This window comes from Centruroides sculpturatus, unplaced genomic scaffold (genome assembly GCF_000671375.1).
Source record: "Centruroides sculpturatus isolate CEXI.00-Female unplaced genomic scaffold, Cexi_2.0 scaffold306, whole genome shotgun sequence".
Taxonomy (NCBI): domain Eukaryota; kingdom Metazoa; phylum Arthropoda; class Arachnida; order Scorpiones; family Buthidae; genus Centruroides; species Centruroides sculpturatus.
This window is the reverse complement of record NW_019384504.1, coordinates 611,285-632,510: the sequence shown is the minus strand read 5'-3', so window position 1 is coordinate 632,510 and position 21,226 is coordinate 611,285. Positions and strand designations below refer to the sequence as shown.

Genomic DNA, 21,226 nt, shown 5'->3' with positions numbered 1-21,226 from the left:
CTTTATTGTTGTTATGGTTTTTGGTTTGGTTTTCATTTTTATGGTTTTCCAAATTTGATGATGATGATTATTATTATTATTATGTTGAGTTTAGTGGGTAATACTCGGTTTAAACCGGTGGCTGTGTACTATGCCGGACCAGAGTCAAGGCATAGCAACCAAAACAAATTAAATAAGTGTGTCAGTGTCTGTATTCAGGAATTTCCTAACAATGTGGCATGTATTCAATATAGTGGCCTTCTGTAGTGTGATGTATGTATTTCTACTCAATTGTAATGTTCCCAGGCTTTTGTGTAGTGTGTGTGGTATCACACCTGTACAGGAGAGAACAACAGGTACAATAACTACCCTATCCATCCTCCACAGATGCCTTATTTCCTGGGCGAGTTCTGTGTACTTGCTAATTTTTTCAGTGCATGTGTTTTGTACATTGTGAGTGTTTGGAATGGCTATGTCTATAATGTATGTGATTTTATTGTGTTTGTCAATGAGTGTGATGTCTGGTCTGTTGTGGTAAATTGTTTTATCTGTGATTATGGCTCTGTCGTAATACATTTTGTGCGTGTTATTTTCCAATACTGTCTGTGGAATATACTTGTAGTATGGTTCGTGGATGTCTGCCAATTTGTGTTTCTTTGCAAGCTCTTGGTGTATTATATTTGCTACTTGATTGTGTCTATGTAAGTAATCTGTCTGTGCCAAGAGCTTGCAACCAGAAGTGATGTGTTGTATAGTTTCTGGCATGATGTGACATTTTCTGCATGTGTCATTTGTGAGTGTTGTATCTTTGAGTATGTGTTTTCTGTAGTTTTTAGTATTTATGACCTGATCCTGTATGTCAATCATGAATCCTTCCGTCTCCCCAAAGAGGCATCCCCGATCTAATCAGCTGTTTGACGCAGTTTTGTCAACAAAATCCTGGGCCAGATCATAAGGATTCCTGCCGTGGAGTGCCTTTCGAGCCCACGATTGCTTGATGGTATCTATGCTTTTTATATGTTGTGTCATGTCTGTATGATGTGAGTGTAAGTTTAATGGTGTGCAATTTAAGTCTGCTAGAGTTACTGCTTTATGTAATTGTGATGTTTCTTGTTTCCTGTAGAAAAACTCTTGCAGTGACTGTATTTGTTTGTAGTGAAGGCTAACTATGTCGATCAGGCCACGTCCGCCATCTTTACGTGGAAGGGTTAATCTTTCTGTGGCGGATTTAGGATGATGTTGTTTATGCTTAGTAAGTGTTGTTCTTGTTTTCCTTTGGAGTTGCTCGAGATCCGTGTGAGTCCAATGTATAACTCCAAAAGATTATGTGAGTACTGGGATGACATATGTGTTTATTGCTTTAACTGTGTTCTGAGGATAGCGTTTAACCTACTTTGGTATTCTTTAATTAATCTTTGCTTTTTATTATTATTATTATTATTATTATTTGTTGAACTTGACATAATGATTGCTCAAATTGCAAAACTTGCACTTCTAAATAATGAAAAAGGGAAAAACTCGAATTTTGAAGATCATTAGAATGTTAAACCACGGAATCATGTTTTATCATTGTCTGGTGGCCTTAAATGACTCCCAGAATGTTATTATTTTTGTCATGTCTGGATCTTGTTATCTAAAGATTAAGGTGTTCTGAAATAAACCTTTTATAAAACTTTTTTGATTTTTCCAATGTCTAATGATAGCCTTTGGTGACAATCGTTTTGATACATGCCAGGCTCCTCTGGTGCCTGGCATCTATCATACATTAAAATATGAAGATGATGATATGGATAAATGTGTTTTGTAAAGTTTTGTAACAAATGCGTTCTACTTAATTGATAAACATTTTTTTTTTTACTACTAATATTTTGAAAGTCATCCAATAGTTTTATTTTTATGGCTAAATTTATTCTGATTTTATAAGGTTGCATTCACACTGCTGACAACAACGATCATAGATCCTAAATGGTAATGATGCTGTGTCCTTTGTTGTATATGTTTATCACCAAAGTTAGAGCAAGTATAATTTACATTATGCTTAGCATTAGTCCATGGATTTCTTCAGATTTTTGTTTTGTCTCTGTTTTAAAAATGGATATGTGGAATAAAATATTAAGTCTTTGATATCGATGGATGAATATATAAGCCAAGGTTTGATGTGGGAGATTGGCTGTTCCTCCATTCTGTTCAAAGAGAATTGTGAGAAGTTCATGTTGATTGACCAATACTGTTATAACAATGACAACGTTGAATCTTGGCTAACTTTTAAGCAATAAATGACTAAGATAAAAATTCAGCAATAATAAGTAGTGTGAGCATTTTACAGACAAAGATGAACAATAAAAATATCAGTTTTTGTCATTGTCATTGGCAATGTGATTGCAGCCTTATAAGAAATAATGCAGGAATGCAGCTTTAAAGTCCAATAGGAAAGCTTTAAAGGAAATTTTAGATTCAAATATACGAACGCTAAGATGGCTTTTCTTTTCCACTAGACTTATTACACCATCAATGAAACAGAGGACAAACTTTAGAAAGTCTTTTTATTTATTTGAGCATTTCAGATAATTATATTCCTTTTCAACTCTTGTGTTACAAATGGATTGTGAGAAATGCAGGAATTGTGACATTAGATAAAATATCACCAATAATCACCATCCATATTTTATCTAATGTCACAACTCCTGCATTTCTCACAATCCATTTGTAACACAAGAGTTGAAAAGGGATATAATTATCCAAAATGCATACTCAAATAAATAAAAGTCTTTCTAAAGTTTGTCCTCCATTTCATTGATGGTGTAATAAGTCTAGCGGAAAAGAAAAGCCATCTTAGCACTCGTATATTTGAACATAACATTAGACAAGAAGCATATCACATAAAACAAATTTTAGATGTTGAACTTATGTGATTAGAATACCATTAGTCAATTTCTATGTAAAGAACAATCAGTTATTTTTTTAAGCATATGTTGTTAATTTTTGACATTTCTTTTTTATATTATAGTATTATTTCATTTACAAATATTAATGACATAATACAGTAATATTTTTAAATTGCTGTTTACCAAATATTTGCTTGTATTTAATGTAAGTAAAAATTCTACAATTAGAAGTTTTGTTGTTGAGTAAAATTGAGTTTATTGGGTTCAAAACTTGATTGAAATTAACTTTGTCAGTCTGAACATAATAAAAGTGACATCAAAAATGGGTTAAAAAAATAACAACTCTTAATTGGAAAAAGTAACCTTGTGCATGTTATGCAAAAAATAAGTGAACCTAAATTGATTGTTAAAAAGCAACCTGTTGGCAACTCTAAATATTTTTATATTTTCAAGATTATATAAGACCTCTTTTTCGTTCTTTTGTCAATACATTAAATGGACTTGCTTAGAACTTTGTAACATTAGGAACAATATTTTCCTTAACTTTAACTGTATGAAACAAATTTTCTAGATAGTCGATATCATTGAAAAAAGATTGACTCTTATAATTTTCATATAATTTATGAAGCATTAGTTTTAAAATAGTAATATTTTCTCTATAACTAGTAATGCAGGCAGGTCAGTTTAATCTGGTTTTCATAGTTGAATTGATTTATTAAGTTTATGTTATCAGCTTCATCAAGAAATGTACAGTACAATACAATGCTGTGAATTGTTTTTAAAGGCTGTCTGAAACTTTGCTTTAAATTTATACCAGTTTAAGTCAAGTTCAAATTTACACCATTAAAACAGTCAAACAATTTATCCATAAATTCTACAAAATTAGCAATATTAGCAATATAATTTTAAGATTTATTAATTATATTTATTATTACTATCAATTAGTGCTGCAGATATTGATTGATTGATAAATTTTTAATTTTATTAAAATAAAATTATTTTGCTAGCAGTTACCTCAAACTGTACAAGAAGTACAAATACACCACCACAACACCTTGATCCAGCCAAGCACCAGGTTACTTTTCTAGATAAACTAACATTTTCTATCTTCTAAGATCTTTATTAGATATTATACTGATTTGAAAATGGAAATTTCTAAGGAACGAGATGTAATTCAAACTTGAAAGTATCAGTCAGATGTGTGTAGATATTTGACATAATCAAATCATAAATATTTATCATAATGTGCTTGCCAGGCATGAGAAATACATGTCTCTTCATGAAAATTAAGGTAATGTACACATTGGTCAGCTTTAAAAATCTTCAGGGCTTTCAATTCTCTGAGTTCAATATGAATAGCATATTTTATCATATAGGCCTGATATAATTTTTCTATAACATTGTTTTCAGATGTATACGTGGATAGGACCTTCAATCTGTTCTTGTGAACTATGTCATATCTATGTTCTGCCATCCATTTTTTTCAGTGACCCTTTTCGTAGACCAACTTGTTCTTTGGATGGTTCCAATTTCAAATTAGTGTAATACTTGATGATATTAGCAGAAAATCGAAAACATTAGTTTTTAAAGAAAAGTAATCTGGTGCTAGAGTGGATGAAGGTATTGTGGTGGTGTATTTTTAAAATAATTTTGTTTGATTAAATCTTGATTTTTTTACATATTTTAATGTTACTAATGTTGGAATACAGCAAATAAAAAAAACCTGTAAAAAACAAAAAGTTTAAAAGTTAATTTATGAATTTTATACATTATATAAGGTCTTATCAAAAAGTATCTAACCTTATTTTTTTCTTTGCAAGTATTTGCAAGCTGGGGAGAGAGAGTTTGTGATCTTGGATCTTACTGCATATATGTGAATTATGGCAAGTTTGTCCTACTCTGCAGTCACTGTCAGGCAGCTGTTATACTTGCATGTTTACACTGTTGTTGTTGTGTAGTGATTAAGTGAAAATGGTAGAATGTGATGGATCCTGATTTCATGAAGATTATAACTAGAGATGAGATCTGAATCTACAGGTATGACCCTGAGATAGATACAGGTACACCTCGACTTACGTCGTTTGTCAAAAAAGTATATGGAAAAATAAAAATCAAGTTTAAGTCATTTTATTCGACTTTACGTCTGTCCACCACAAATATTGAAGTCGTAATATCAGTAGAAAAGCGTTTAAAGCACATAAAATCATATTAAAATATATACATTTACAAGTATTTACTGTATTTAAAGTACATGCATTCGTAAATTTAGATTACTTTTTTCTGTACTATATTAAAAACTAAAATTTATTTGTTTGTAAGCTTAAAATAGATCCTTATTAACCATATATTATTAGAAATGCATTGATAAATAAAATACAGAACCGGGAATGGTAATTTATGGTTTAGCCTAGTGACAAGTAGATTCGGAGACAAGTAAATTCGACTTATGTCGTCTCTCCTGGAACCAATTACCGACGTAAGGCGAGGTATACCTGTACAATCATCCCAATGAAAAGTGTCATGGTCTCTGCAGCTAAAGAAGGCACAACAATCACTGAGCAATATGAAGGTCATGTTGACTATTTTTTTCAACCATCAGGGTGTAGTAAATCATCATAAGGACACCCTTCATTGACAAACTGTGATAAAGGTGTACTATCTGATTGTTTTGCGTAAAACGGAATACTCCTTTATCATATGAGATGCTGTTAAGTTCATGAACCCATAACTCTGGCAATCTAGTGACTGGTTCATTCATCATAATAATGCTTTGGTCCACAGATTGTATCTCATCCAGATATTTTTTGCATCTGTATTACACAGGTTCAGCAGCCTTTTTATCAGATGTAATGGAGTCAGTAAACAAATAGTCCAACTCTAACTCTAGCAAATTTGAAATGTGTGACTCTGACTTAACTTTTCTCTTTTTGTCAGACTATGATTTCTTTTATAAGAAAGACACTGCTGGGTATCTGAATAGTTTTATCCAAAATTTATAAAAAGTTGTACTAAAATTTATGATGAGAATAAAAAAAAATGTGGATGTAGCAAATTTACCATGGAAAGCTTTTGAGTACATAAAGAAACATACTATATCTTAACAGACAAAAGAATTCCATTTTTATTAGTTAAATTTAAATAAATTTTTGATAATCATTTTAAAGAAAAAAAATCAAATACAATAAAATGCAAAAAACAATGATTTGGTGATGGCTATTATGAGAACAGTTAATTTCCTACTGATGATTGACTAAATTCAATTATATAGTAGAATTTTAAAAACAACCAAACGATTGCCTTAAATAATTTGGCTATAACTCCACTAATTTAATGATTAATATCAAGTAGTTTGTTACTAGAGGTTGACTTTAGGCACCATCTCTTAATTAAATTAATAATTATAATTTTAATAATTTATTAAATTATTAAAATTATAATTATTAACAGAATATAGCTAAATTTTCAGCCCTTTTGGTTTTTAACGGTTGTAGTTGAACAAATTTAGTCAAGTGGTCTTGGTACATGAGTATAGATTTACATTGCTCATCAACTTGTGACTGCATATCTATAAGGTTGACCTCACATCTTGAGTTATTTCATTACTTAAAATTGGTTTAACTATCAAGCCTTTCTTAGGAACATTCTGTTTTTTTCTGACAGATTTCACATAAGTTCAAGTAAATTATGATCGTATCTCATATCCTTTGTAATATTTTTATATTTCATACTTAATTCTTTTGCCATATGGTTTCTGTCACCATGGTCAATAGTAATATGGTTATCATGCAATATCTGAAATATTTTCTTCAGTGTGAACATAATAATTAATCAAATTACCTTCTTTTGCAGACACAATTAATTTTTTTATTTCTATGATGGATACAGCATCATATCTATGTAAATGCTGATATTCTTCTGGTAACTTCAAAGTCACTTTGATTTTTGACGCACTCAGTTTTTGTGTTGTTGTCAAATATGCTGATTTTATAAAAAATTTTGCTGTTTTGACTTTTTGCTGCTATTAACTCATTTAATCAGTTGTTGAAACAGTTATTCATATCACTTAATGATTGCTCCATGGTCATTACTTTTTTTCAAAAAAGAAAATACTGTTTTAAGAGGCAAAAGTAAAATTAAAATGTCGCACAAGATTAACTACTGGTTGTATGAATTTAAAATTTGATACTAAATTTAATACTCATGCACAAGTAAGATGTGAATGGTGATTGGCTAGCATATGTCAGATGATCACTCCTCAAGGTATTATTATCACTTTGCCCATCCAGGTGATAGCAGTATTCATAGTGACTGGTCAATATGATAAATTATGATAAAAAACCTGAAATTTATTACAGTGCCCGATTTTGGTGTCATTATTTATAATGACTGGGCATTATGAATAATGCCCTTATTAATTACTTAGTCCATAACATATATATAAAAGCTTATCAAAAGAAAGTAAGAGAAACAAAAATATATATTTTTTAATAACACCAGAAGAAAATGTATTTACTTAGTTTAAAAGTTCTTGAAAGTGCATATACATTTCTGCATATACACTGTTTTTTTTGGACACACAATTCAAATTACCTTATCATAAATTTAATTTCCTTATGTCTTTCATACAGAAAGAGATAAGGAAAATAAGGATCCATTAATCTCCAAAAAAATCCAAGAACAACAAATGTACTGGGAAGCCTGTTACCAGTGTGCTTCTCAGAAAAAACAGAGCATTACGAACATTTTCAAACTTTGAAGTTCTTCAGGTAACTAATGACTGTTAAACAAATGTGATTCAAATTAAAGTCAACGCTCTGTTTTTTCCAAAAAGCACACCGATAACAGGATCCCTGGTATGTTTGTTGTAGTATCACTCTTGTTTTTAAATCCCAAGAATTTACCAATTCTAAATTTGTGACCACTCCTCTCAGAAGAACAGTCAATTTTTCATTGCATATTTCCGTTTTAAAACCTTATGATTTTACCATGTCTCTAAAAACAGATGATCTTTGTCATGCATTTCTATGACAACCAATCTAACAAAAACAAAAATAATAAAAATAAGTAAATTAAACTTTGTTTTTACATTAATTACAAGAATTTATTAGAACTTGATGTTTGGAACCCATTTGGGATCTGAACATCAAATATGTAAATTAACTCTAAAGCATTGAATGATGATGTAAGGACAGTGTATTGCAAGTTGGAATATGTTGCATTGCCAATGCCTTCAGTCTTGTCAGATATTGATTATGATGCTAATATGATAGTATTGACATTCATAATGAAATTAATAAAATTATGTTTAAAAGCAATGTAATGTTTGTAAATTTATGAGAATTCATCCCCAAGTTCATATCTATTTCTGTGAGAAATCTAGTTTTGAATTATGCAAAGTCTTCAGGATTACATCTTCCACATAAAATAAGACAATATTGTATTTATTATTTTTTCCTATCTATCTGTTATTTCTGTTTCATTTCATCCATAAATCAACAATTTTTATTAAATTACATATGTAATATCATTAAATTCTTTATTTACAAATTATTATTGTTATTTATGTTTATTGTTAACAATATTATTGAAATATTTTATTATAAATTTCAGTTAGATACATTACAAAATCAAATGGCTTCTAAAGGAGGTTATGAATATGCTCTACCAGTTAGTGTTCAAATTCCAGTTGTGGATGTAAAAAATTAGGTAAGTTTTAATATGCTTCTGCATTTAGATTTAGTGTATTTTTTAAAAATTATTTTAAAAATAAAAAAACAGATTTTTTTAATATCAACGTGTGCTTGTTGGCACAAATTTGTAATTGTGTAAATAATGTGATATCCAAGTTATCAATCTAAAAATGAAATATTTATTTAACTAAGAGTTTATGAAAATTCAAATTTTCATTCTTTCTGTATCTCTTCTCTTTTGAGGGGATATACTGTGCAGTATTAAAAATATTTTGTTTTTTGTTAATCTAATCCCTCTTACTTTGTAAACAAACACACTTATCATATATGCCGCTTACTTGCCAAATTGATTAACTCCATAAAACAAAAAGTGGAGAAAAGTAACAAAGTAATATACATTCTTTTTTAAAATTCCTTTTAAAATATAAATTCAAATAAACATTGTAGAATGTATTATTGTGGGTGTAACTTTTATTTAACGACATATAAAATGTATAAAATAGCATAGATATGCTATAATCATTATTATTATTATTAAGATTTTGGTGTGATTGATGGAGTTAATCAGTTTGACAAATGAAAAATGTAGTAACATTCAGTTCAGTCAGATTCAGTCAGTTTTCATGTAGTTTTTTTTATTATAGAGAAACATCATTATTGTACATGTTTTATTAAATATTTTTTGCAAAAATGAATAATAACTGTTCTGTTACTGTTACAATGGTGGTTGTTATTATTTTGTTTAAATTGATTATTCAGCAACATAAATGATGTCTTCTTCGTCAGCTGTATTTGAGGTCCTATCATGTTGATTTGTTCTTAAATTTTTATGAGAATCATGTTTAATAGGAGGAATGAAAAAAATTATTTTTAGTTTCATCCCTCATGATATAACAGTATGACTTTGTTTTAATTGTGGTGGCAATTGTTTTTAGAAAAAAATCATTTAATATTCCTCAAGTATACTTATTTCTGCAGCAGTTGGACTGTAACTAACTAATTTCTTTTACTTACTTTTTGTGATGATAACATTAAATAAGTTATTATTAGGCATTGGTCAGTGCACACTGCAATTGTAATGCTGCAGTGTGTACTGGCAGATTTATGTTACAGTATGGAGTTAATTAGATTGACTTCTGAAATAAATAAATAAATTTTTCAATGGCCAATAAAATTTTGTCATTGAGTGGTAATCCTTATTATTGGGGAAACTTATTATGAATATAAATAGTCACGAGTATATCAAGTGTTTTGACATTTAATAATTTAAAAATATTTGAAATATGGAGTATATCGATTTGGCTTCTGAATGGCTCATATAATGTGATAAGTGTATATGAGATGCATTCCATTTTCCAAATGCATTTTTTGAAAAACTATTAATGCATTTCTAATCTATTTTATTGAAAAATGAAGTACTGTATTTTTCATATGGTTGGTATGATAAAATGTATTTAGTTACAAAAACAAAGAATATTCAAATACAAACAACAGTAACAATGCAACAACTATTGCATTGTTGCTGTTGTTGTTGCATTATACATTTCCTAAATGAAAGTGTTATATATATACAGTGGTGCATCATATAACGTGCATCATTCCAGGTACACGTCCGTTAAAAGTCCATTATACAAAATGCATTTTCCCATAGAAATACATGTTAAAACATATAATTCGTTCCGCAGCATAAAATAATTATACCGTTAAAAAAATGAAAGTGGAGCAATCACCAATTATGCCAGGTAGTCAGATGTTGTGAGGAGGTGGAGGAACACTTTTTTCACACATTCATACAGATACAGACTTTTTACACATTTCAGCAGGTCTCTTTTTATTGTTTTTTAATCAGAGTCAGATTTAGGAGAGGCTACCAGAGCTTGCGGGGTCAACTCCTCTTGTTTCATCCTTTGTTTTTTTACAGCTGGCTTCTTGAAAAACATGTCCAAGGTGGTCTGTTTCTCTCTCTTCTTCAACATTCTTGTCCGAAATGACGGGCAAGGGTGTCATTGTAGAGATCATTGATCTTGTTGGCCTCAGCTCTGTTTGGATAATGAGTGTTGGTAAACTCCCTGAACCTCTCTCCATTTGACAAGGAAGTTTTTGTCAACTTTCACTCCTTCTGATGATTTCTTGCTTTGTTTCAATTGAAATAACCTTTCTGGTTGTTTTGAAGCCATGATTTGCACAATACATGAATAAATATAAATACCCTGCACCTCAGTGCAGGGTATTTATGGTTTATTAAACTGAGGTGCAGGGTTTAATAAACACGGCTTGCTCCCTTGTTTATTACTGTACGTAATAAACAAGGGAGCAAGCTGAATCCCAACAGGTGCTCTGTACTTCAGATATACTAATAATATATTCTAATAATAGTAATATATTATAAAAATAGCAGATTGTCATTGGCAATGGCAAAAGAGTGGAAACATAATTCGCACTTGTTCGCAGAAAGTCTGTTGTTCGCAGCCAGTCCATTGCTTGAGTCACATAATGGCCAAACAGAAAGTCCGTTGTTCGCAGTGTCCGTTATTCGAGGTGTACGTTATATGAGGCACCACTGTATATATATATTGATATATTAGGGGGCAGTCAAATGAAAACGAGACAGATGTTAAAAAAGTAAGTAAACTGTTTATTATTTCAAAAGTAATTGCCATAACTGTTAATACATTTATCTTATTGTGAGACAAGACGGTCAATGCCTTCATAGAAAAATGTTTGCAGTTGCCTACGGAACCATGATTGTACCCAGGAATGCACCTTTTCATCCAAAGCAAATTGACGGCCACGAATGTCTTTCTTCGAGGCTCCAAAAATATGGAAATCGCACAGGGAGAAATCGAGACTGTATGGAGGATGTGTATGGACTACGCTGCAGAAGTTTCGCTGGGAACTTCTGCAGCGTAGTCAAAACAACCTTGGTAACATGTGGGTGGGCATTATCCTGCAACAGAATGATGCTATGTGTCAACATTCCTGGGTGTTTGGATTTGATGGCATGCTTCAATTTTTGCAAAGTTTCTATGTACCGCTGTGCGTTAATTGTGGTGCCGTATTCCAGAAAGTCAACAAGCAGTGGACCTCCACAGTGATGTTGGATGCACACACGACTCGCCAACCTCATTTCGAGCACATCTAACAGACAAATGGCACAGCGGTGAACATTCACACTGTTCCTCCCTGATTCCCAATAGAGGGCACTTCTATATACACATCTACCTGCATTACCAACTTCTGTGCCACACTTGTTATATAGTTTGTCTCGTTTTCATTTGACTGTCCCTAATATAAGACGCATCCCATTTCAACAGTAGTTTTTGGAGGGAAGTGCATCTTATACTCCAACAAATATGGCATATTTCTGTCTTTTCCAAAAAATTGTGTACAAATTAATTCAATATGAGCCAGCACACTAAAATTTCTATTGGTAATAGACAATTATGTTGTTGGAATCCTTTACTATTATGTTTATGAACTCTGTCTGTTTTAGAGTAACTAGTTTATATAATTTTCTGGCCTAACTTCTTACTTATTAAAATGTAATTTAATAAGTACAAAATATCATAATTGTTATATTTAATATCAACAAATCACTGATGTGAACATTGAAAATAAAGACTAGTTCTCATCTATGAAAAAATAGACAAAAACTATAACAGAAACAGAAAAACTATTTCCAAGCACAAAACTGATACAAAAAAGCATATATATCACTTGCATAAAATGTGATGGTAAACAGAAAATGAAAAAATTTTGTTTGTTGATTTTGTTTTCTGAAAATATAGAATGTTTCTTTTGCAATAAACAGAAATTTGAATAACATCTACTATTGATGCTTTGGAATGACATCATAATTTTAAGATGCACAGTAGTATGGATTGACACCAAATTGTTTGCTAGTCATGATAACATTACATTCTCAATTCTTCCTCTTTATGCACTTTTTTCAAAAGCCTTACTAAATATCTTAAAGCTTTCTAATACAGCAATTTGTGTTTTGTGTGTGATTTCATAGTCTGCCATGTTGATCTGTGATGTAACAACTATTTTTGTTTTCTGTTTGTTTTTGACATTAACACAACAGAAATGTTAAAACATTTTTTTAAATTAATTTTCTGGGCTTTTTTGCATTATGGAACAAAATTTTTTTGTTTCTGTAGCAAATGGAATCAGAGTTTCACAATTTTGAGTAAGCAAGTCCTCACATAATGTTGTTTCATTTAATGTGATTTTGTTGAGGAAAGATAAAAGCACATTTATAATCATTTGCAATTATTGTCATTGAATTTTCTTAATAAACTGTAAAATTGATTCTATGAGGTGGGAGATAAATGCTGGAAGTTGCAAACATGATCCAATAAGAGTAATAACTTAATTAACTTAGATCTTGTTTATATCATTTAGCCTGTGGTAAAATTGGTGTCATCATATGCCTTTTTGTTTAATGTTGAGTTTCTAAGAACTTATTAATGATATTAAGTGAGGACTTTCTGTATTTTTATTCCTACTCATTATTTTGCTGCATTAGTTCACTAGATTAATTAAAGCTTATCTCACTAGCTTTTCAGTGAGATAAGCTGGGTGGTGTGCATGTTGAAAAGGTCTTGGAAAGAATACATGTACACAACCAATATAAATAAGATGATGGTTTAATACAAGGATAAGGATTTGTAGATAGATAAGAAAAGATAATACTGTGGAATGATATCAATGATAAAATAATAAATTTGAATATGTTGTTGTAATATGTCTTTGCACATCATGCTAAATAATAATCAAACTAAATAGTTATATTGAATATTAGCTTACTAGAAGTTGTATTAGAGAAAATATTATGAACTACAATCAGTTTAATAATAAAATAATAAAACAGTGTTAAAACACATAAAATAATACACTTTCACTATTAATTTTAATTCTAATTTTATGTTTATATGAAAGTTGTTTATAATAATATATTGTAGAAGGCAAAAATCCAAATTCTTGGTTTCATAAAGAAGCATCCAACCAAAAGAAATTAAACTAGTCAGTCATAGAAATTTGTAACTTTATTCATTTTTCTTAACTTATGATATGTTTTGACCATACAGATTTCTGTAGTCCTCATCAGACTATACTAAAAAAAGTTTTTTGAATAAGTTACAAAAATAACATTTTTTAACAGCATCAAGTTACTTACTAAAGCAATGTTAACACCATATTATAAAATATTTATTTATAGTGTCATTTTACAGTTTTTCAGCCATAATTAAAATTATTTTAAAGTGCTATAAAGTTACAAAAGTATATTAAAAATGCATTTCATTACTAATATAACCAAATAATTATTTTCACCTTTAAAAGCCTTTACAAAGCATAAAAATTATTAAAAATAATGATTAATAAGTAGGTAATTCTTAAATACAATGATTATAATAGAAAATATCCTATAATTTATTTTCAAAATGCCACTACACGTACAATAAAAATTATTATAACAACAATAGTCAAGACCTCATGATAAAATAATTTTTTTGCTTCAATCCTCCTCTGTTCTCTTTTTCATACTTTTTTTTCTTTTGTTCTCCTTTTGCATCAAGTATGGTTAGTAATCCAAAGCATACACACAAACAGTTTCAAGTAATAATTTTTAGACAAAATATTTTGAATTATACATAATTTGAAAAAAACTACATATTTTCAAAATATTTTTTATTACAATACATTAAAATTTCACTTTAAAAAATTACTTAATATTTGCAGTTTTTATTTGTATATAAACCGTAAATTCCCATAAAGGAAAGTTATTTAATAACATTCTTTTATAGGGATAAATGCTTGAATGAGGTTAAATTTAATAAAAAAATCAATATTTATAATTAGAGACTGGACTTGGTAGCAATTGTTACTTTTTTCTGCTCAGAAATATTGCTTTCCAAATAATGTATTTTTACTTGACATAACATTAGAGTCCTCCTAAATAAATTCTGTTTTGCTATTTTATTATTACTTTTGATTAGGCCTACTTTTCATCTTTTAGACACATTTTGTTATTGTATTCCAAATGTAACTCTTGCAACAAAAAGAATGTTATCAACACATCTGCTAATTTTATTGGAGGATGATCAATAAATAACATTATCTGCACTGCTATTATATTCTAAATCTGGATATTACTTATTATACTTAAAAAAATCCAGCATATTATTATTACATGTGATATGCATAAATGATAAAATATTTGTCATTAGGATACATTGATTTATACTGATACTAACCTCCTCAAAAGGCCAAGATATTTTTAAAACCAATATCATGAGCTCTTCAGAAGTTCTCATTTACTTGCTGTTCAGATTGCAACAAGTTAGGTGTAACATTTCCAAACCACAGTAGTTTAGAGCCACTCCTGTAATTGTTATGCTGTTTGCCTCTAAATAAATGTTTAGATTGCTATTTGAATGCCATGTTATATTGCAGAAAATTTCCCTGCTTCATTCTGTCAAATCAATGTAAAATTTCTTTAAATATCATTATTCAAAGTTGAAAGCTGTAGTATGCATAAATATCTTTAAAGCCATATAGCATACTTATATTTATCATGTGTGCTTAAAAGGTTTACCATCCCTATTATAGGGGAAGGTGTTGTATCTTGACCTTTTGACAAAATAAATATTTACAAAGACTAAAATTATTTTTCCTTAATTTCTTGTGTCTAAAATTTAGGTTATGTTTTTAGTCTATTATTAAAAAAAGTGATTTGATTTTTTTAAACAATAATTTCAAAAGTAAATTAGTTTCTTGTTAATCACTGTAATTGGTCTAATATTGTGCATCAGACCACAGGATATTGCACTTTGGACCACATTTACATTATTATAAAATAATATTTTTTACCTACTTCTTTGAAGTTGATGAAACAAAATGTTTCATATTTCAATTTTAAACAAAATTAACTCAAGATGGGTAAAAATTTATATTTTAACAGATACTGTGACATTTTAAATTTGCAGATACTTTATTAAAATAACATCGTCCATCACTCATTTTTAAATTTTAAAATTAAAATTAATGTGAAAATCAGTGGAAATTAATCTTAAAATGATAAATTTTTCAAATGCTAATTGTTAGATACTTAAACTCCAGCATTCACAAATGTTGAAGAAACAGTTATTATTCCCACCTGTCTTCTGTGAGAATAAAACAGGACACTGGCATATAGTTATTTGTGATATTGGCTAATAATATTTATTAATATTAATAAAATAAAATAATACATTAATTCTGATGAATTTAAAATGATTTTCAAACTGATTTGGTATCTGATAATAAATATCCCATTTTTACTGAAATCAATTTTGTTGAAATTCAGTTAACCAATTAAGAAGTCTTAGTTTCTGCCAGACCTCCTTATTACATCCAAAACCTCTGTTACTTACTGTTTCTTGAATTTTTTTTTCTTTCAACTTTACTAGAATAAAATTTACTTTTGTCACTTCTAGCTCTATGTAATGTGATAAAAAAAAAAAAAAAAAAAAAAAAAACAGACATGCATGCTGGTGGTATGCTCTTTACAGCTCAGAGATACTGAAAAATGCTCAATGTTTCTGTCATACCCCAATGCAACAGTGACAATGCTTTGAGTTAAATATATTAGACACTATTCCACTCAAACCAATTGAATCTGAAAGGGCATTCTTGGTAGCAGGACTTCTCATTACTTAAATAAGAATCNTCTTCTCTTACATTCATTAAAGACGATTCCACCCACATCGATTGAATCGGAATCAGGACTTTTAATTGCTAAAAAGATTGAACGATCGGAGTATTGACCATTTTTGTTTCTTAAAATCTTAATACAAATTATTATTGTAAATTTTTATAATATGTTTTATTTAAATAATGAAAATTACCTTCTAACTTAGAAGTTTGATCCGTTTTTTTTCAACTCAATTCAAAGCATTTTTGTTGTTTCAGTTTCCAGCAAACTTTAATAAAGTTTTTCAATTTGTGAAAATTTCTACATAATTCAAAGGTAATTTTTAATATATATCTTACACAGCATTATTAACATGACTTTAGAGGTTGCAGAACGTGTTAAATTACTTTAAAAAATGGAAAATAATGATATCATTTGATTTCAAGATATTTTGTATATCTTAAAAATAATTAATTCTATCCCGGGATCTGGGAAACAGTTCACTTTTTTCCCGAAATCCCGGGACAAGCAAAAGACCGGGAAATGAAAAACCCTAAATACCTGCAATGAAGTTTCTAAGAAAAGCGATTACGAGCTTGATGTAGCCATTGTGTTTGTGTATTGGTAAATAAATATGTTGATTTTCTTTTGTGTATTCAGTATACTATATTGAACAAAATGGTTATGCGGCCCGCGCTTGTCATTTTCTCAATTATCTGGCACGCTGTGAAAAAAGTTTGGTGACCCCTGCTCTAAGGGGTACGCATACAACACTAAAAAATACTGGCGTAGCGGTCTGTTTCTATCGAGGTATCTCTACATTTTTAAATATAGAGTCCTTTCTACATTATGATTATTATATACAGTATACAGTATTTGCAATACTAAATGTAAACATTAGTTTACAATTGCAATTGCTTTACTTTTTAATTAATTTATTTTTATTTAGTTTATAGTTTTTATATTTTGTTTTTTGTTGCATTCTTAATTGGTTTTGTATTTTATCCTTCATTGGGTCTGTTTTTAGTAGGGTTTATTCTATTTACACATTATACTAAATTTTATGGTCTGTCATCAACAAGCAGAAATGCCAATGTCATGTACAGTACACTACTTTCGGAGATAATTTTACTTATATATTCAGTTGGTAGTGCCATAAAGCATAAGAATAATCTCATGCTTTATGGCATTACCAACTGTATCATGTATAATGTATAAATAGTATATCTAGAAATCTGAATTTTAATGGCCATAGTCGTCAGAGGTTTACTTTGCTGTCCGATTCAAAATTCATTATTTTTCAAAATAAATGAATGACTAAAAACGCGTAAAAGATTAAACGTTTTTTTGCTGTAAACTAGATTTATTCTCTTAAACGTTAAGTACAATTATCTGAACTGTTTCATTAACTGAAGTCACTCTTATCGAGATTAATTCGGATGATATATGTTCACTCGCTCTGCATTTGAACATCCTCACTATACCGCCATAGTAGTTTCTCGGCTACAGCATGACAGCGAACGTAAAGTAAGTAGTGGGGAGTGCCATTTGTAGTCTTTGTTTACGTTATGGGGTTTACACTACCCACTTATAAAATTAAATATAATATTTTTAGTCGTTTGTTTAAGTTAGCCAAATATATTAATCCGATCCTGATGTCTGTTAAAATAAATTTCAAAGTTTAATTCTTTTCATTTTTTAAAATAACACGGAAAGTCAAATGTATAAAGCATTAGGATTTTTCTTAATAAGAAAAAACGACGGTTGATAAAGGAAATTGCGCTGTAATCGTCTTCGTTTTAATAGGACCAAAAAAATAAAAAAATGATTTAGAATTTCTGATAACACTTGTGAAAAAGTGATATTTTAATTTCACCAACACAACAACGGTATTAATATACTGGGTTTTTTTTTACAGATTCGAAATACAAAAAAAGTGTACAGTCATCGCTCGCTTCTTCTTGCCGGACTCGAAGACAAGAAATGGTACCACGCATCACATTCTGAGAATTTATCCGAGAAATCGGTGTCTATCGCTAAAATATTTACGTCATTTAATAAGAGAGAGATCGGGGAACGAAACACGTTCTCCGTTAGAGTCGTAGAATAGATATAAATACGCGCATTTTCACATCCGTAACAAAATTCGTTCACTTCGAGTAATTTATATAGCACGCTTATACTGTAGAGTAAGAAAACTAATAATTACCAATTCTGCCTTCAGTCCTATTATATACATATACATAAATATATATATATATAAATTATGGAGAAAGTGTTAGAGGATAGACTAAAATCAAAATATATCTTAATGAGTCGTTATCGCAAAGAAAAAGAAAAAATTCGTGGTCACTGCCAGGCATCTCACTATTTACTGTCTCGTTTTAATAACTAAATCTCGATGAACGTTTTCGACGCTTCCTTTTACTATTCTTTTTATCTATGAAAACTAAGGTCTTCCGAGTTTTTTTAGAAAATTTACAAAACGGACCAAATTTTATTTTTACTTGTCTACGGTAGTCGGTATTTTATTTACTCGGAACATCGTTCTACCTCCATTTAACCGACTCATCTAACTAACCAATGTATTTCTGATGTTTTCAATTTTTAAATATCGGCTAACCGTTCCTTCTGACAGAATAGTACTTAGTCTAATCGTGTGGTATGACATTTTAATATCAAAATTCTTCTTTCCAACCATCGAATTTTCTAACGTTCGTCTTTAAATTTTATAAATTTTGAAATACTTTTACGAATAATTTAAGAAGACAACAAAACTTTGTTTTTTTTTTTTTAGAAACTAGCACAAATTCAAAAGTAATTCCAAACCATTTTTCGAATATAAGAACGTTTCGCTCCGAGACGTCGAAGACGAACCGCATTCGTTTATATACATATATACATACATACATTTTTATTATTATTTTTCGATCAATTTATGTAAAAATGTTTTATAGCTTTTGTATTTTCGCTTTCTCGATCTTCGCGTTCTATATTTTGTATTTAGTACGAGAAAATTTATAGTTTATCGCGATCGCACTCGCGTTTAAATTCGCTCCGACGAATTTCGCCGAAGTTCGTCACGAAATTGCTCGCGATCGCCGATTCGAATCGAAATGCGTTCAGTCCGTGCGATTTTCGAGTTCGGTCGTCGCTGTTTTCATTTTTACCCGCTCCATCGACCATACGCACCCAGGACGATCCCCACTTCCGTGTAACGCGCACGTGGTATATTAGTATTCTCTGGTACGACGAATCGGATGTCGATAGGCGATCGGTCATCGATATTACTCTAATACCTTTTTTTACTTGCGCTTTACGCCGAAGAAAGGATCGTGCCTTAGCGCAAAGCGATGGTGTTCGAAGTTATTCGGCGATCCGAACGAAAAATCTCGTTTTCTTGGGGCGACCTCCGGACCGAAATCTCGCTCTTTTTCCCCCCTTTACGTTTCGAACGAGATTTGTAAAAAAAGCGACCGTCGTTGCGCTCTCGAAGCGAAACGAGACGGAAGGGATCCGCGTTTCCGAAGGCTGAATATCGTAAAACGTTTACTTCCTGCGGAAACGAGACGTTTCGTCCGGGAAAAACGTTTCTGTGATGAACGAAAATTGTGTATATGATCGAATTCTGTTAGAAAAATTTCCGGTAATTATAATTTATCTATTGCCTGTTACTAAATTATTAAATATAAACATTACCAATAAAAATAAGCAGTTACATTAAAGTCTTTTGTCCAGTGTACTTTATTTCCTTCCCTTTCACCGTCGCGGTTTGCGCTTTTTACAATAACCATATGGCGGGATTCGATTAACGACAAATTCGAAAGACCATACCGATATAATGGAAAACGATCGATGAAAATTGAATTCGTAAAATTTCCTATTACATGTATAAAACATATAAAGGTAAATATTTTTAATCTTATTCGTTATGTATAAGAAGTATTGTTATTTTTCTCTTAACACCTTTAGTTCCCAGCAATTTTTGTTTTTAAGATACGGCGCGAAAATATACATTATATGCCGAATTCGTCTCGTCACATCCTTTATATTTTGACACGGTCTAAAGATAATCGACGACCGGCTTCACCAAAACATTTTTGTAACGATTTGAGAATTCTCGGTCTGGTGGGAATCCTTGTTCGTCAGCTATTTTCGGGGAGCAAGAAATTCTTAACATTAAAAATAAGAACTATACGAAATTTGTTGGACGCTAAAATATAATTTGTATTATTACATGTATTTTTAGGAAATCTATTAATACTTGTGATAATTTGTTAAATGCCAAAACAACGCGTTTATTTTTGTTTAATTAAAATGCCTCAATGTCCTTTTCTTACTAAATTATAAGCCCTGATAATAGTGAATGCTTGTTTATAGACGAAAATTTATAATTTAGTAAGAAAAGGACATTGAGGCATTTTAATTAAACTATAATTTTAATAATGATTTTAGCCGAAATTCTGGTGTATCAGAAGTTGCAGAGAACAGAAAACATGGAGCAGGTATATTAAATATTAAATAAAAATTGTTTTCTGTAAAACTCTGTATAGTCTGTTAAGCCAGTGTAATAAGTCCTGATAATAGTGAATGCTTGTTTATAGAGGAAAATTTATAATTTCGTTTATTTTTGTCCTTACGACTACGTTAAAAAAATCGGCATCGAGTTGTGTAACTTTCCCGGCAAAAATTTAAACTTTGGTGGTGCCATCTGTTATTTTAAAAACTTATACAGTATAATCTCGAAAACTCGGCCTAATGTGGACCGAAGGGTGGCAGAGTTTGTGAAAATGACGGGTTATCGGGAATGGGGTTTAAAAAAATAAGTATGAGTGTTTCCTCAGAAAATACTGTACTGTCCTTGTATGTATTGTTTACTTGAGAATACAACAGAGAATAAACTGCCCAAATACCCTTAAACAAGGGAAAAGTACGTCCTTTATGAAGGCATAGAGCCTTTACTATCAATACATGAAAATGAAAATTAATGAATA

At 30.2% G+C, this 21,226-nt stretch overlaps 1 protein-coding gene across 1 annotated transcript in view; it reads left to right on the top strand.

Annotated features, from left to right (window-relative positions):
- LOC111622172 (CDC42 small effector protein 2-like) overlaps positions 1 to 20,484 on the top strand; it is a 44,414-nt gene extending 23,930 nt beyond the window's left edge. The window contains exons 4-5 of the mRNA XM_023364517.1: positions 8,475 to 8,570; positions 18,151 to 20,484. Of these exons, the coding sequence (XP_023220285.1) occupies positions 8,475 to 8,570 (96 nt within the window). The 3' untranslated portion in view covers positions 18,151 to 20,484. The remainder of the gene's footprint in view (positions 1 to 8,474; positions 8,571 to 18,150) is intronic.
- The last annotated feature ends 742 nt before the right edge of the window (positions 20,485 to 21,226 follow it).